This window comes from Zingiber officinale, chromosome 9A (assembly GCF_018446385.1).
Source record: "Zingiber officinale cultivar Zhangliang chromosome 9A, Zo_v1.1, whole genome shotgun sequence".
NCBI classification, from domain to species: Eukaryota; Viridiplantae; Streptophyta; class Magnoliopsida; order Zingiberales; family Zingiberaceae; genus Zingiber; species Zingiber officinale.
The window spans coordinates 1,888,604-1,900,540 of NC_056002.1; the positions used below are offsets into that span (position 1 = coordinate 1,888,604).

At 36.5% G+C, this 11,937-nt stretch overlaps 1 protein-coding gene across 2 annotated transcripts; it reads left to right on the forward strand.

Annotated features, from left to right (window-relative positions):
• Nucleotides 1-8,047: 8,047 nt before the first annotated feature.
• On the forward strand, nt 8,048-11,669 carry LOC122021396 (receptor homology region, transmembrane domain- and RING domain-containing protein 1-like). Of its 2 annotated transcripts, XR_006122545.1 has the most exons (5): nt 8,048-8,412; nt 8,502-8,741; nt 9,866-10,261; nt 10,859-10,963; nt 11,206-11,669. XR_006122545.1 is itself a non-coding variant. In XM_042579518.1 (4 exons), the coding sequence occupies exons 1-4, from the start codon at nt 8,211-8,213 to the stop codon at nt 11,286-11,288; spliced, it is 921 nt and encodes a 306-aa protein (XP_042435452.1). In that variant the 5' UTR covers nt 8,048-8,210; the 3' UTR covers nt 11,289-11,669. The 2 variants fall into 2 exon arrangements, 1 of the variants encoding a protein (XP_042435452.1); XM_042579518.1 differs by lacking the exon at nt 10,859-10,963.
• The last annotated feature ends 268 nt before the right edge of the window (nt 11,670-11,937 follow it).

Here is an 11,937-nt window from a genome sequence, read left to right on the forward strand (position 1 = left end):
TCTCTAAAAATAATTTAAAAATATTTACAACTAGTTTTCAAATAAAAATATCTAATAATTTTTCAAAAATAATTACTTTGCCTAGCCTACAAGGGCACATACCACACAACTCATTCTCCAGTAGTCTTAGAAGAAGATTACATCCTTTGATACAATTCAAGGCTGTTGGAGAAGAAGGTTGTGTTGTGCGATACAACTCAACTCCCTTTTGTTTTGTTTTTTATTATTTTTTGGCTTTTATTTTACTTAAACAAAATTAAAATAAAAATTCTTTAGTATTTATCCGCATAAAAAAAGTATCTGTCTAAATTCACCCCCGGAAATTTTTTTTCTTGTTCCATCTCTGCTAGTAGCTTAGGGGTGCCATGTCAAACTCCACTTACGCTTAATATATTTAGTAGTGGGTCTGTCGAGTTGAGTTGTCTAGCTCAAGATTAATTACATCCAAGATTTAGATACCTAAATTAAAAACAAAAAACAGAAAAAAAAAAGGAAAAGAAATAATTAAATATGAGAACAAGTTACACGAGGAACACTGAAATGAAATGAAGAAGAAAGAGAAAGGGAGCGGTGAAAAAATTAATAGAAAAATGATAAAATCAAATCTGTAATTTTGTTATTTGAAAGAGATATTAAAAATTAAAAGGAGCATTGTTGTCACATTTCTCTTCGCCTATGTAAAAGGTCAAGGGTCAGTTTTTTTTATATAGAAAATATTCTTTATATTTACGTACCTTTTTTGGCAATATATACTATTTGAAAAGAAATCTTAAAAAAAGGAAAAAATTATTTTACTTACTAATCCATAGATTCACATGTTATTTATTACCAAAAATAATTTTTTAAAAATTTAACTTTTTTACAAAGTAATATATTATTTTTAAAAAACATTTTAAATGTAATTATCTTTACTATCAAATTTGTCTTCCTAGCAAGGGAGGGAAATCAAGTAGAGTCGCGCCCATTATGTTAAAGTAGATCTATGGATACGAAACTCTGAGTGGGGATCATTCGATCAAATTTAAAATTTTCTTTTTTCTTTTTCTTCTCCCTTTTTTTTTTTCGCGGTTGCTTTACGAGTAAGTCTTACCCATGCAAGCCAAACTTTTGAGGTAGCAGATGATTAATTCCTTATCCTCCAACAGCATTTGAAAATTTGAGCTGGCCATGATAACAAGAACCCCTTTAGTTTTGTAGAACTTACTTTACTTTTCGCCCTTTTCTTTTCTTGTTGCATCCAAATATACACAAAGTTATTTGCTTACGATATCACGCTTTTGATCGTGAGATCTCAAATCGCTACATGTCTAACTAGCAGACAGGTTAAGCAAGTTGAGTTCGTTGTCGAATGAACTCGAGTGACACATGTGCAAGATCGTAGTAGGTTTGGTCCTGTAAGCTTTTAACTTTTATAGATCTTTGTAATTCATATATGATCGAAAATCTCTTACAATGCATATTTACACCAGAATACGTCTCTTCGATATTTCATATAAAGACCCAAACTCAGAAGGCCGGTCTAAGACATGATACAAAAGATGTTGGTGACCTGAATTGATAATTAATTTCATATTATTAACGGGAGATGATTTCTACTAATTATTGAGTATAGATTGAGCTCCAACTTCGAACAACAAAATCAGAGCGGACTGACGGGTCATGCGGACAAGCAATAGATTGGTCGATCGGGAAGAGTGCAGAGTGGTCGTGCGGCAGTTAGGCCGAGCGGGTGAGCGACCAATCCCACGTCCCAGTCGCACGGAAGATAGGCCGACCGAGTAGTAAGACCGAGCAAATTTGACTGGATAGAGCAGCTGATCAGGAGAGAGGCCGGTCAGGGTCGTCAGGCGAGCACATAGTTTGTAGAATCGCGATCCTACGCAGAATCGATTTAGGGTCAGGATCGGATCGGTCAGGATTGAATCGTATAATCGTACGATCCTACCAAAAACCCTTAAAATCTTATCATACATGGTTAATAATTAGAAAAAAATACCTAAAAACTCATTTACATATAAATAAATAACTAATTTTGTATATATATACAATCATTTATACTCAACACCTCAAATTACATTACTACATGTATAAATTTAAATTAACTTGTAATTCAACTGTCATTCTCACATAGTAATAATATTTATATTTTCATATTATAAAATGAAAGAATATAAAATTTTTATTAATACAATAATAATAACATATTCAATGTCAAAAATATTTCCTTAATTTATAAGATAATTCAATTTAAAAGTCAACAAAGCACCTAACGTATATAACAGAAGCTATTGAATCCTTTGATTCAAATATGAATGCTGGAAATAATCTTCTAAAGACTAGTTGATGTCACATAATACTAAACAATAGATATCCAAAAACTCATTATTTTGGATAAAAGAAATGACGGAATATTATTGATAGAAAACTAACTTAAATATAATTAAACATATGTTTAAATAATTTGAAACCCTAATAAGATGAAAAAAAGATAATAAAAAAATATAAAATCTTCTAGACATCCGAAAAGGATTTAAATGATATTTTTTGGGTTTGAAAACTTTGAAATTTATTAAAGATCTCTGAACGAGCTTTGATTTGATATATTATAGGCCCCGTGGTTCAATCCGAGTCAAAAGTTATGACCTCTCAAAGCTTCCACCGATCCTGCTCCGATTCTGCTCCGATCCTATTCTGATCCTACCGATTCTGTTCCGATCCTATTGATCCTGCTGCGATCCTACTGCAAAAATGATTCTGCACGATTCTGAATCGATTTTGGGCTTCCGGATCGTACGATCTGGACCGCGATTTTGCAAACTATAGGCGAGCAGACATGGCGAGTGAGTGGTTGATCAGGCAGAGGAGCAAAGCAACTGAACGAGCGAAAGGGCGACTGAACTAATGGGCGACCGGTCGAGTGTGAGACCGTCTGATCCGAAGTCGAGCTGAATGACCGAGTGAGCCTGAGGCTGGCCTGCAATGAACGCAGTTTCCTTGAAACAAAATCGCCTCATCGTGATCCCCATGAAGCACTGATGGTCATAGCGAACTGAGAGGTACCCAACTGCCAGTTAATGTTAGTTGTTCCACTTGGGTAAATTTTACTCAGACCGGTCCGACATTCGACGCGAACTAATGGGCGATCGGTCGAGTGTGAGACCGTCTGATCCGAAGTCGAGCTGAACGACCGAGTGAGCCTGAGGCTGGCCTGCAATGAACACAGTTGCCTTGAAATAAAATCGCCCTACCGTGATCCTCACCAAGCACTAATGGTCATGGCGAACTGAGAGGTACCCAACTGCCATATAATGTTAGTTGTTCCACTTGGGTAAATTTTACCCAGACCGGCCCGGCATTTGACGCACACAGATCGTGCTCGCACATGAGTCAACTTGGTTCAATGCAATCCGGACTTTGGATTTATATCCATCTTATTCACCCATGCGTAAAAGAAAGTTTCTCCTCATGCATTTGTTCACATCATCAAAGCATATGAATCAATATAAAATAACAAAAATACCTTAAAACTACTAGAACTAAATTTTCATTTATAATGGAACTTCTTCCCTCTTCTACCTCATCTCTATTCACATATATCCAACGAACGATATATAAAATCGAGTAGATGATTTACATAATCAAACCCCACCAATTATGCATCCAAAGGCATTACTACTACTACCTCTAGATCCAACAATTAATGCTCATGACAGGTACAGAAACGAAGCATATTTTTCTACTTTTGCAGTGGGCTCACACTCTGGGAGGATTAGCAAGAGATATCATGTTCAGATCCCACATGATCAATTATTCTCTTTCGGAGTGGAAATGCCAACCCCAACTAGTTGAGCCTAGTCGATTTGTGTGGATTGTTCGATGACAACTTGTGCTGCCTGAAATAATCTATCCTTGTCTTATCAGGACTTCTTTCTTGAGGAACACCAAGTCTCTAGCTAGTGCATAGTTAAGCACCACCAGCAAAGTTGCCATCTAAAGATATCAGAATCTGCTCATCGAAACCCCAATTGGAAGTTGGAACTACTTGAGGAGCAACTTTTCATGGTGTTGGAGTTGTTACATGTGAATAAGTTTTTCAAAATTTAAAAGAGGATATTAAGAATCAAAATTAGATTTGATTATAGAAATATGCTAAAAATTAATATTTGGATCATACTTCCAATAAAAACTTAGATGAACATCAGATTGTTTGTTGATATTGTACTTCTACAACCAGAACACTTCTTATTTTAGAAGATAAATCCATTAAGCTTAATAAACTATTAACGAGCAACTCCAACGTGGGCTTTGGTGGAGATGTGCAAGTAATGCTTCAATACACCCATTAATTCTTCTTTACCCCCACATATTTCCTTAAAAGAATAAGGATAAATTATCCTAAATTCCTTTCATGCAAACTCAATTTTCTCCTCAGTTCGTGTGTGTAAAAAAAAATTATTTTCAATCCTTGCATATAAATTTTTCTTTGTTTCAACTCCCTGATACACATTGATTTATCTAATTATCCTTATTTTTTTAAGTACAGAAAGTTTAAAATGAAATATAATTTTTCCTAAATTCAGTACATTTAAACTAGAATTTATTATATTTTTCATCAAGTTGAGTTCGACTTTTTTTTTGCCTGACTAATTAATTGATATATTCGATTCTAGTTAAATAGTGTTGAATTTAGGAGGAATTATACTATTATTTCTATATAACATAATCCCTCATTATTTTTTATAGGTACACAAAGTCTAAAATGAAGTATAATTCCTCCTAAATTCAGCATCATTTAATTAGAATCAAGTATATCAATCGATTAGTTAGGCAGAAAAAGAGTTGTGCTCAAGTTGATAGAAAATATATTAAATTTTATTTTAAATGCGCTAAGAAATTATATTTAATTTTAGACTTTTTTTTACCTAAAATAAATAAAGATAATTAGGAAAATCGGTATACATTAGGGAGTTGAAACAAAAAAAAATTTACATGTAGGAAGTGAGAATAAATTTTTTCTGACGCAGGGATTGCTATTAGGAGTTTTAGGATAATTTATTAAAATAACAATCTCTTAAGAATAATTAAAATGTCTCAATTATTATGTGATCCGGTAATGACGAGGGGTCCCACCGAAGAAGGGTTAGAGTAAGGAGGAACAGGTGACGTGGAAAATAAAGTCAAGCGGGATATCAAAGTTGGCCGAACGGACCAGGTAGGACCGAGCGGACCAGGTAAGGCCGAGCGGACCAAGTATGGCCAAGCAGACATTGCAAGTTTTGAGACAAACAAGTTGGATATTTCCCGAACAAGTAAAAAGTCTTCTGACTGCAAAGAGAGCTAAGTAGCAGCTGGTCTCGCTGGCCGGGCTCCGCGTTCAGTCAGACAGAAATAACTAACGACAGACAGGGAGCAAGGAGACGAGTCGGTAGCTTTGATGGGCATTGCTGAGTGGAGCAACCCGGCCGAGCGGACTCTGTCCGACCGCACATCACCCCTCTAAATATATTATCGTATCCTTTTGGAAGTTTGTACCGCTGACAACAGGACATGTCCAACAGGTAACCGTACTTTAGAAGCTTCCAGGCTCATAGAATTGCATGACTACCTAAGGAATAGAGTCAAAGACAATTTTTGACCTATCTCTTCCTAGGACACCTAGGAGGGCGTGTCTATGCTTTGAGAGGCGTGCATGAGCATCATGTTGACACTATAAAAGGGGATTCCTATATACAGGGGAAAGTATGCACAACTTCATTCTCTACTCTCTTAGCTGCAATTCTCTATTTCTTGAGATCGCCATAGACTGATTTGAACTTCGGACGCCGAAACCCCTTCCCGATCTGATATTGGTGCTTTTATGTTATCTTCACACTTCGAAGTCACATCCTTAGCTTGTCATCTTCAATGTTTATAAAGAGGATAATTATGTTTACTCCATTAATTTCCCCATAAGGAGAATGAGTCACCTATTTTACCACAGTATATATTCAAAATAAAATTAATAATTTTAATTATATTATAAATAAAAATCATATTAATAAATTATTTTTTTAAAAATAATCAGATTTTAATTTATAAACTCACCTGTTCTGCTTCGTAAAGCGCTTTATGGTCTCAAATAAGCATCTCGTGCTTGGTTTCAGAAATTCTCTACAGTAATTACTTCGTTTGGTTTTCATCCTAGTAATCATGATTTAGCATTGTTTGTCAGATGTACGAGTGCATGTCGTATTCTTTTATCATTATATGTTGATGACATGATTATTACTGGTGATGGTTCTGATGGAATTGCTTCCTTGAAGTCTGAGTTGGCTCATTGTTTTGCTATGAAAGACTTAGGTATACTACGCTACTTTTTGGGCATTGAGGTTGATTATTCCCCGAAAGGTTATTTTTGATCTCAGTCAAAGTATATATTTGATTTGTTTGAGTGTGCTCGTCTTACTGATAATAGGGTTGTTGATACTCCTATTGAGACTAATGCTCGATATTCTCCATCTAATGGCTCACCTTTGTCGGATCCTAGTTTGTACAGAACTATTATCGGAAGCTTAGTTTATCTCACCGTGACTCGTCCAGATATTACATATGCTATTCATGTGGTTAGTGAATTTGTCACTGCACCAACTACAATAAAAAGTAAGATGTTGTTCTTCGTATTCTCAAGTATCTTCGGGGCACTCAATTTCAAAGTCTTTTATTTCCTTCTACTTCATCTCTTGAGCTGCGTACATACTCTGATGCGGATTGGGTTGGTAATCCTACGGATTGCAAATCTACCACTGGCTTCTGCACTTTTCTTGGTGACTCCCTCATTTCTTGGAAGAGTAAAAAGTAAGATGTTATTTTTAGATCTTCCACAGTAGCTGAGTATTGTGGCATGACCTTAACTACTTGTGAGATAGTTTGGTTGCGTTGGTTGCTTGCAGATATGAGTATCTCTATTCATCAACCTACTCCATTATATTGTGATAATCAGAGTGCTATTCAAATTACGCGCAATTTAGTTTTTCATGAACGGATGAAACATATTGAAATTGATTGTCACATTACTCGTCACCATCTTCAGATTGACACCATCACATTGCCTTTTGTTCCTTCAAAACTACAGATTGCTGATATGCTTATCAAGGCTCATTCCACTTCACGCTTCCGGTTTTTATCTGATAAACTCTCAATGTTTTTGGCTGTATCACCGTGAGTTTGAGAGGGATGTTAGATTATATAATTTATATTATATAATCTATTAGAATTATTTGTTTATAGTCTTGAGGGTAATTTAGTCTTTTACCTTTTCAATTTAGGGTTTAGATTTAATCTTTTACCTTTTCAATTTAGGATTTAGATTTTTTCTTATAATTAACTATATAAAGACCTTGTACTCTTTATTTCTCAATCAATTTTGGATTTAATAATATGGTTAATTTTTCCTTCTATTAATTTCTACAATGTCCAGCAGACAATCATACTTTAGAAGCTTCCAGACTCAGAGGATTGCATGACTACTTAAAGAATTGAGTCAGAGATACTTTTTGACTTATCTCTTCCTAGGACATCAAGGAGGACGTGTCTATGCCTTGAGAGGTGTGCACGAACATCATGTTGACACTATAAAAGGAGATTCCTATTTACAGGGAAATGTTTGCGCAACTTCATTCTCTACATCTCTTAGCTTCAATTCTCAATTTCTTGAGATCGTCAGAGACTGACTTGAGGTTCGGAGGGTCAATGTCAAGAACCCTTTCCTGACCCAGTACTAACGCTTTTATGTTGTCTTCATCACGTCAACTTCGAAGTTACATCCCCAGCTTGTCATTTTCATTGTTTATGAAGAGGATAATTATGTTTACTCCATTCATTTCCCCATGGACAGAATGAGTCACCTATTTTACCACACGTATATATTCAAAATAAAATTAATAATTTTAATTATATTATAAATAAAAATCATATTAATAAATTATTTTTAAAAAAATAATCAGATTTTAATTTATAAAATTGGAAGTTATTGATTTAAGTAGTACTATTTTCGTAATCCAGTGGGTTTATTAATACTATTTTCGTAATCCAACCCGATCGACCCCTCGAAATTTTTAGCGTTCTCCGACACCACCAACTGTACTCCCTCCGATGGCGGCGCGTCGAGCTCGCCGGCGGTGACAGTACGGCGACACGAGACGCAGTGTAAATCCCACATTGATTCGCCGCCGATGACTCTTCACCGTCGCCCTAACCGTGGCCCGACGTCCTCCTTCCCAGCCGCCGCCGCCGCCGCCGCCGCCAGTTTCTCCCCCTGCTCCCTCCTATTCCTCTTCTGCTGCTTCTCATCCCTCCTCCGATCCTCTGAAGCCCTCGTCCACCTCCGCTCCAAGCCCTTCTCCTTCACCTTCCTCGACGCCCCTGCACGTTTCGGTGATCCTTCATCCCCTCTCTCTCCCTTTCTCTCCATGCTAGGGTTAGGGCAACGCGGAGAATTCTCTAACAGCAGGCGGCTTCTGCAGCTGTTCCGGTCGATGGATTCGGGATCTGCGGCTCTCTGCACGTTGCGGAACCCCTCGACGCTTGCTCTGGTCTCAGGAATAACTGGACGGCCCTCGGCGACGGTAGGGGTGGAGATTCGAGGTTCGTTCTGATCTCCAGGGGGGTGTGCAGCTTCGAGGAGAAGGTCAGGAACGCACAGGGTGCTGGATTTGGGGCTGCCATAATATTCGATGACCAGGAGAAGAACAGCTTGTACGCCAGTAAGTGCCCAATGTTCCTGTTTCTTTCCCATTTTTTCTTTGATGGATCTTCTGTGGTTTCGCATCAAAGATGTCTAAGTGTGTATCGTATCGATTGTATATGTCGGATGCATCTGAAGTGTATATGATGCCTGCTCATGCGTACAGAAGCACGCACTGCTTAAATGAGGATGGATTTGTAACCTGTGACCGACAACTTCCAAGGTTCTTAGAAACTCTATAATCTAGTACCTTCAGGTGCATTCTCAAGTTGTTGAGATAAATAACAAGGAGATGGAAGAATCACCCATTGTGTAATCAGTTACTTTGGAGAATAATGGTGGTCTAGATTCTAAGACATTCCTTGTGTTCTTTTGAGTTAACTCTCTAATTCAGAAACTCTAGAAAACTGGTGGGTATGAAGCCTAGTGTGAGGAAATATTTAGGTTGATATTATTGTTCTAGTAACAATTGATTATTTGCTGAATTCATTTTGTGTTAATGTTGCATGATAGTTAATTATAAGTGTCTGATGTTTTTTCCCTTGTTCATGGTAATCGTAAGTACATGAGTGTGATCTACTATACAGTTGCATGATTGTATGTTTAAGCTGATTGATATGGTCATAGCTTCAGTTTCAAATTGCTAGTATTCCTTCAATGTGTAGGGATTCACAACTTGATATGTGATATTAAGAATGAACAATCAATTTCTAAGTCATTTGAATTTCAATACACCAAATATGTTTTTTTTTATAATAAAAAAAACACATATAGGTGGCATGCAGTTGACTCATTGTCCTGCATATGCGGTGCTTCTTTAAGGCAAGTGATTATTAGTGGGTTTGTTTGATTTGGTTCAATATAAACTGGTTGGAATCAACCACAGTTTCAATTTTTAGGTGCCCTCTGATGCTGGCAACATTTGAAATTGCTTGACCCTTCCTTCCAAAGCAATTGCAGGAGGGGGACTGCATAGAATATGCAATGTGGTTCCTTGTCTCACGATGGATGGCATAAACACAACCCTGTTTTTAAAATGTTACTTTGCCTAGATGTATCCTTTATGCAGTTTCTATGTCTTATCCGTTTATACAGTTATACTATCCTCTAATTTTTATGCATTTTCTTGTTTCTGTGCTGCAGTGGTTGGAGATTCAGCTGGCATACATATACATGCAGTTTTTGTTTCAAAGATCGCAGGTGACACTCTGATGAAGCATGCCCGTGGGGAAGAAGGGGAATGTTGCATAGGATCCTCCATGGATGAAGCTACTGGAACCATCCTGGTTATATCTTTTGCATCTCTGGTATTCATAATAATAGTACTTGCTGCATTTATGTTGGCTAGAAACTGTCAGCTTCTTCGGCATCGAATACAAAACCCACCTGCAAGCATGAAACAAGAAGCAGTCGAGCTACTTCCCTGCCTCACATTTAGAACTGCATTCTTAAGTAGCAAACGAACAGCCGAGACCTGTGCTATTTGCCTTGAAGATTACAAAGATGGAGAGTCTCTGAGAGTTCTTCCTTGTCAACACGGTAAACTTTTGTAATTAGCCTTCGATACAAATTGCTTATAAGTTTTCCTTCTTTGGCAAATAGAGATTTATCTTTTTCTGTTCGGCTTTACTTTGCACGCTGGAACCATTCAAAAATGTCTTTCAATATTGATCCTTATTGGCTTTTACTACCATAGTGATAGAACTGGGTTAACCTGATGGTTGAATCAGAAAAAAGTGGAACCAAGTTGCGCTCCAGGTTGGTTTTGCTTATAGATTGGTTAGGTAAAAAAATTGGGGGAAAATGGTTTGAATGATTTTTTTAAACAAAAAAAAAAAAAATCAGATGATTTTTCAAAAATCATCCTGGTTTTATCACGGAATCAAAATGTCAAATATGCCCCTTTGTGAAGTAATGGCATGAAGGGTACATTAAACCATTTGCTAAAATAAATTAATTAGTTTCTTAAATTTTTATGAAATGGTATACGTCTCATTTCGTATCTTCTTAAGCTCTATGTTGTTAGTCCTCCATGTTTTGATCCTTTACTCATGCCTTGAGTCATTTGATGTTTAGAATCAAACTATTTTTGTTATTTAAATGATGAATTTATAAATAAAATCAATAAATTTGCAGATTAATGAATTGACCTAGGTCGGTCTTACCAATTGACTTGGCTGGGTCAATGTCAGAGTCGGTATGCAGTTCGACCAATTGATCCTTGTTCTGACCACTGAACCGGTGAGACACATCACTCATCCGGTTCAATTTCTATTTTTGGTCTTTTTCAACTATGTTTACTGAATGCTTTGCTTTCTTGCATTATGCGTTTGATTAATTTAATCTTTCTCTTCATTTCTCTACTTGCTTTCTTAATTTTATCTCAGAAATCAATTCTATCGTTTTAGTTTGCAAATCTACACCTGCTTTTTATTATCATAAACACTCGTTGCTCAGTAACATTGTTAAGCACACTTTTGCAGACTTCCATTTGGTGTGTGTGGATTCATGGTTAACCAAGTGGGGAACATTTTGCCCAGTCTGTAAACATGATATGCGCTCATGATAATGGTTTTCCACTCGAGTAAAAATAACTTTCCGTGTGTATATCAAGACTATAAGCGGATAAGGTTTGTGATCCTAAAGATGATGCTGGTTAAACCGTCTCAGGCCTCTTACTGTAAAGGAGAGCAGCAGAGGCACAGAGTTGACACCTGATTGTTCACCTAACTTACTAAGTTAAGTGGGCAAATGTTTTCGCCATGGAGTTGAGCATCTCGCATCCAGTTGTTGTTTGTGTGAATTACTGGAAGGATGAGGAATAATGCGGATATTGTTCTCTTTGCAACCTGTTTTTTTTTTTTTTTTTTGCTTGTAATGACTTCGTAGACGCTGGATTGGAAATATATTCTTTGATGAAACAAAGGCAAGCAGTTGAGACCTCTTAGCGTGGGTATTGAAGGCCTTGGAGTTTCTTGTTTATGCAGTTTCACTTTTTGCTCTGAGGCCGAGTTTTAAGATATAAAAATATCCCTTTTTGGCTTTTGATAGATAACCATTGATGCAGTATTAAATTTTACTTGTCTAATTTATTCTATTTCTAATCTTCTTGATGATTTTAAATATTTGAGGATTCGATAGCAAAAGAAACAATTTATTATTATTGTGATAAATAAAAGCACTAAGGCAAAAGATAATGGTTTTCTGTTCTTCAA